Genomic DNA, 5,596 nt, shown 5'->3' on the forward strand with positions numbered 1-5,596 from the left:
TGCTCGTGCTGCGCCTGGAAATTAGACATTTCGGGTTCGTCTATTTCTTCTTAGTCATTGCTAAAGATTAGAAATATGTTCCCACAAAGAAGTTTAATATTGACTGTAGTGGCAACTTAAAAGACCGGAGGTAATGTCTCAAACGTCACACGTGTCAAGGAATGAAAGCTGTCGGAATTATATTTAGTGGGTGGCTTAGCTAGTCTGTCACTTGATGGTGGTGGTAACACTCTTCATTGTTCAGTAAAATTTTGTCTTAATGAATATAAGGATATATATGATGAATATATTAATGAATATAGGAATATATATATAAGAATATATATATTAAGGAATATAGTTTTCTAGTCAGGTATGAAACGCAGCACAATCTCAACATTATAAAGCGATGTGAACACACCTCATATGTACAGTTGCAGTTTGCGGCGTTCGCCTTTCTTCGATAGCTTTTGATCGCATGGCCAGATAAACTGGAGTAATATCCCGGTCCAGCCGGCCACGTCTGGCAGGGGCTCCATGTCTCGCAGTAGATGGTGCAATGCTCCATAGGAGCCATTGTTGGGCACGCCGGTAACATTCACAATTCTGCGAACGCGTGACAAGTATTCTATTTAAAGCAGGTGCCAACCTGTAGCTGACTAAAGCCAGATCGTACTGATGGATAGATAATATGTATCGTATAACTTACATGTTTTCGCCTCCTGTAAGACTGCTTTTACACAGCGCGCGCGCGCACGCACGCAGCACGCCACGCACGCACGCACGCTCCTAGTAGAAGTAGAAGTAGTAGAAGTAGAAGTAAACGCAAAAGTAAGAGTAGAGGTAGAGGTAGAAGTAGAATAGGTCGGAGTAAAATAATCAAGAGCAAGCGTAACAGAGCATTAGCGCTGGTAATACCATCCAGCGGGCGTTGAAGAGCGCCGAATGCCTTAACAGCATGCCGTTAAACTTCACACGGGCTGGTAGACCGACGAAGATGAGTCAACATGCGCATTGGTTTGTTCAGTATCAAGCTGCAGGTTAACAGTGCTCTTTGCGGAATGTTTGTGGAGGCTAAAAATACACAACGTGGACAAGGGAGCAACATCCAAGCCTAGGGGTTTTCCCTATATATATATTCCTATATATTCATTAAGACAAAATTTTACTGAACAATGAAGAGTGCACCACCACCATCAAGTGACAGACTAGTTAAGCCACCCACTAAATATAATTCCCACAGCTTTCATTCCTTGACACGTGTGACGTTTGAGACATTACCTCCGGTCTTTTAACGTTGCCACTACAGTCAATATTAAACTTCTTTGTGGGAACATATTTCTAATCTTTAGCAATGACTAATAGAAATAGACGAACCCGAAAATGTCTAATTTCCAGGCGCAGCACGAAGTCTGTTGATCGAAAGTGTTAAACGAAGATGGTAATTAAATCCGTTGATTAAAAGTATTGATCGAAGTTGTTAATCATCGATGTTGGTCTGAAATTGCTATGAAGTTTAGTGCAGTATATTTGCCAAGCTATTCACGGTTATATTGATATGATGTCTTATTCGTTATCGTTTTCGCTTTGCAGAACGGCGACATGGATTTGATTGATAGCAGATTGAACATTGACATATCCATCTCGGGCCCTATTTTAAGCAAGCATGCGCCATGGGGTGCACCACGCGTGGAGAGATTCACAACGGACGACGTGTATTTGCTGCCACATGAGGACTATGTTCTAGGATACAGTTCCAGTTTCAAGGTCCCGCTTTGGGCTTCATTCAAGACCGACCAGGTTCGTTGCTGGCTCTAGTCACAAATTATCTGTTGCATGCACATTGCCATCAAGGCGTATGCGCCATATCAATAACTTTGCGGAACTTCTCTATTAGAGGGATGGTGTGCACGGGCCTTGTACCAGCCCAAGCCTTCCGTTTTAAAATACCCAGGAATCCGGTTGTGAAATACATGATAACAAATGGCAATGTTGAATAGTTATTGTAAATAATGAAAATGTTTCGCATATTTTCAAGCACGCAATAGAACACAAAATATTGTAGCTTCAACATACGGACGACGGCGTTATTTCACAGGTAGCAGAAAATGAAGAAGAACGTAAATTGAGACCTGTGTAGTAGTGGCGACCACGCGTGGATATATAAATCACTGAAGTGTGGTTAGGGTTAAGTTTAGGTTTAGGGTTAGTGTTAGTGTTAGGTTTCGCATTGGCGGTTGGGTTAGCGTTAGGGTTAGCGTTAGGGTTAGGCTTAGCGATTTCATAGCTTGAGGTTTCAAACGGGAAAGATAATTTCGGTGGATAATTCGTGTTTTCCACCCGCAACCTAAAACGAGATCTAGAGTTACCCGGATTAGGACACACGTCTGATTCGGGTTTGTGTCACGATAGTACCTGATAATTTACACGAGTACTGTAGTCAACCGGAAGATCCGGAATGGAGGGAGAAAATCGAAACCAAAACCACGGAGCTTTGTTTTGTTTTGTCGGGTGAATAAATGATTTTGCTGTTAATCCGTGTTGAGTTGGTACCCTGGACACAACACCAAGTTCGAGTTTACAACTGTTTTAATGGCAACATTGGCAGGGTCACGCCGGGTTCATGAGTGAGCTGCCAGTATGCGTGCGTGCTGACGTCAGACTGGACATTGACACACACGCTAGATGCTCAGACTACAGCAATGACAATGCGGAGACGGCCAACATCACCATGCAGGCGCTGTTTACTCCTCGTATGTAGTTTGCCAACCATTTCCTTCACATAATAGTGCGCAATTCATGTAAGCGTCACATAAAGTGTCAGAGTTCGCTGCACGGTTCCCTAAAGTAATAGAACATGGTCTTCTTCCGAACCCTGGCGGAGACCACAGGAACCAGTTAATGTGCGAGATATAAATAAATAGCGAGAACACTAGAAGTAATTCTAAAATCAGAAAATATCTACTAGAGCCGCATGTTTAGACGAATATTCTTGCCATTATCTGAGTAAATGATGTGAAGTGGTTTTACATCATGCACGGAAATGGTTAAACACCACTTTTATTATGTCCCTATCACGTTGGATTGTGGTAATGTGTTTTAAAATTTAATAAATTATTAATAATAGAAAATTAAACAAATACAGACAAGTGACAATTAACCAACAGAGCTTTTTCTGCTTAGCGCTGAATACAACAACGGAGAATCTTTACGATGCAGCCATCTTGACCAATTCTGTGCCGCAAAGCACAGGCTTTACCATTGGTGTGTAAATCGTACTTAATAGATAAATTAGTTAAATCAATAGGTGTTTTCGCACAACCATTTTCTTAATGTGGAATGATGCCAATGTGATGCAATGTGGTATGATGATGTAGATGTCAATATCTATTAGACGCTAATAACATCGTCTTTATATATCAACATACCTCAGTTTTTCTTTATCTTCTAACATTTTATTAGCACAAGATCCATTTTCCCTATTATTTATTTTACCATTATACCCTTAACTATTGTTAGCGTTTCCGCTTATAATAAGAGGGGAAATTTCTATTGCAGGCGTATGGAGACAGATAATGGATCACGTGACACGATGGGCACAAATATATGGGCCACTTAACATCGTGACAGGCCCTGTTTTTGACTACAATTATAATGGTGTCTACGACACGTTAGATGAGACTAGGTAAATGTTTTAATGCGAAATATATATTATCGGGCTATATAGCGAGAAACGCTGATTACTCCAATGCCGATTGTAATAGTATCCACACACTATCTTCAGTTGTTCTTATCATTTTCTTTAAGGGATTAACAAAGATGCACGGCCATATTTCTGACGACATTTCCCGCCTATTCTATAGTTCGCTGCCACGTTCTTTAATTCTACAAGATATGCATCCTTTTTCTGTGAAGGTTTATTTACGATGGAAGCACCCTGCCTTTTCCTACGCACTACTATGTGCTAGTATCAAAATGTTCAGGCAAGATCCAGGGCCAGCAATGTGATGAAGAGCTACCCGAGGTCATGGCATTTGTCATTCCAAACAGAATGGAGCAAGAGACCTGCCAGGTATATTTAATTTGAATCGCAATAGGTTAATAGACCAGATGTAGCATATGCCGAATAAGAATAAGCGTTCTCTAGTATACCTAATATTATACCGCTTTAGTGAAATTACACATTCTTATACTGCTAGACACGCACACACACACGCACGCACGCACGCATGTACGCGCGCGCGCACACGCACACACACACACACACACACACACGCACGCACACGCACGCACGCGCACACACACACAATGTTGCTACATCAGCAGCTGTTATCTAAGGGGTTCTTCCTATATCTCTTTAAGAGCTAAGCAATAACCTATATCTGCATCTGCATTGGGTGTCAGTTATCCCTTTGTGACAACAACTCTCCTCGCTAAACACCTACATTCTTTGTACGGCCTTTGTTTAGGGCGCCGAAAATATTTCCGACTAGTCTCCCACTGAATCGTCTCTAAGCACGTATAGCGCCAGTACATATAAGACATGTTCACGTATCTTTAGCAGAACGAGGTTGCCTATGGTTGCCTGGGCTTGGCTACGCTTACACACTAATGATGGCAATTACACTGTTATTGTCATAGTATTTCATAATTCATTTATTTATTTCGCGCAGGAAAATTGGCATTTTGGGACTAACCCCAGTTATGAATATAATATCAGGGGTTAATAATGTATTTGTCATTATTAACCCCTGATAATATCAAATTCTGATTATATCACTTCGTCTAGCTTACAAATACGCCAAATACTGTGCGCCTTCACTTTCACGACGCTCTCACTGAGTTTGTCTGTGCATTCCATTTTTTCAGAATATCACAGACTACCTGTTCACCCACACTGCATCGGTGCGCGACGTAGAGCGTTTGACGGGGCTGTGGTTCTACAGCGACCTCGACTACTACTCATCACTGAAGATGAAGCTGCTGCCGGTCCAGACACTGTGGACCACGGACAATTAGATCGCGGTCAGGCGGTCGATCACTCGCTACCTCTACGTTATAGGCGTTAGTGCAGAATTACGTCATGCCCTAGTGACAGCAATGAGAAGATTTTTTTACCACGAATTCCCTATTATAAATTCTACAATTATAAGTCATTGAGACCAAGCTATGTTTTGCGGTAAACTACGCACAGCATACCGAATTGTTGTGCGGAGATCCACATGAAGCATGTGACAAGTATAATGATACATGACATAATTAAAGGGACAGTAGCCTCTAGGATTTTACTGCATACAACTGTACTTACTGTATAACAAATCGTCTGTACCCACACGTATTTGTTACCAGATACCTAATTTAATTGTTATAATTAATTACACATCAACGCTACGAAATTTGAACGGCGCTATATGACACCCGCGACCGTGCTGCCACCCCGAAAAAGTTGCGTATTTGAAAATTTATTTTGCACGTTACAGACCGAGGGCTAATCACAAAAGTGCAATTATATTTATACCTAAATGCTATTTAACCGAACGATATTCATTTTAGGGCAAATTTATCCATATTATACCTGAAACTAAATGTCGTTTATAAGATATTTCCAAGATATTAC

At 41.2% G+C, this 5,596-nt stretch overlaps 1 protein-coding gene across 1 annotated transcript in view; it reads left to right on the forward strand.

Moving 5' to 3' along the window:
* Positions 1-5,299, forward strand: part of LOC106808360 (ectonucleotide pyrophosphatase/phosphodiesterase family member 2-like) — a 12,598-nt gene extending 7,299 nt beyond the window's left edge. Inside the window, exons 4-9 of the mRNA XM_014811052.1 lie at positions 1,573-1,779; positions 2,588-2,732; positions 3,163-3,243; positions 3,538-3,664; positions 3,895-4,051; positions 4,849-5,299. Coding sequence (XP_014666538.1) covers positions 1,573-1,779; positions 2,588-2,732; positions 3,163-3,243; positions 3,538-3,664; positions 3,895-4,051; positions 4,849-4,998 — 867 coding nt within the window. The 3' untranslated portion in view covers positions 4,999-5,299. The remainder of the gene's footprint in view (positions 1-1,572; positions 1,780-2,587; positions 2,733-3,162; positions 3,244-3,537; positions 3,665-3,894; positions 4,052-4,848) is intronic.
* Positions 5,300-5,596: the final 297 nt, after the last annotated feature.

Source organism: Priapulus caudatus, unplaced genomic scaffold, assembly GCF_000485595.1.
Source record: "Priapulus caudatus unplaced genomic scaffold, Priapulus_caudatus-5.0.1 Scaffold270, whole genome shotgun sequence".
Classification (NCBI taxonomy): domain Eukaryota; kingdom Metazoa; phylum Priapulida; class Priapulimorpha; order Priapulimorphida; family Priapulidae; genus Priapulus; species Priapulus caudatus.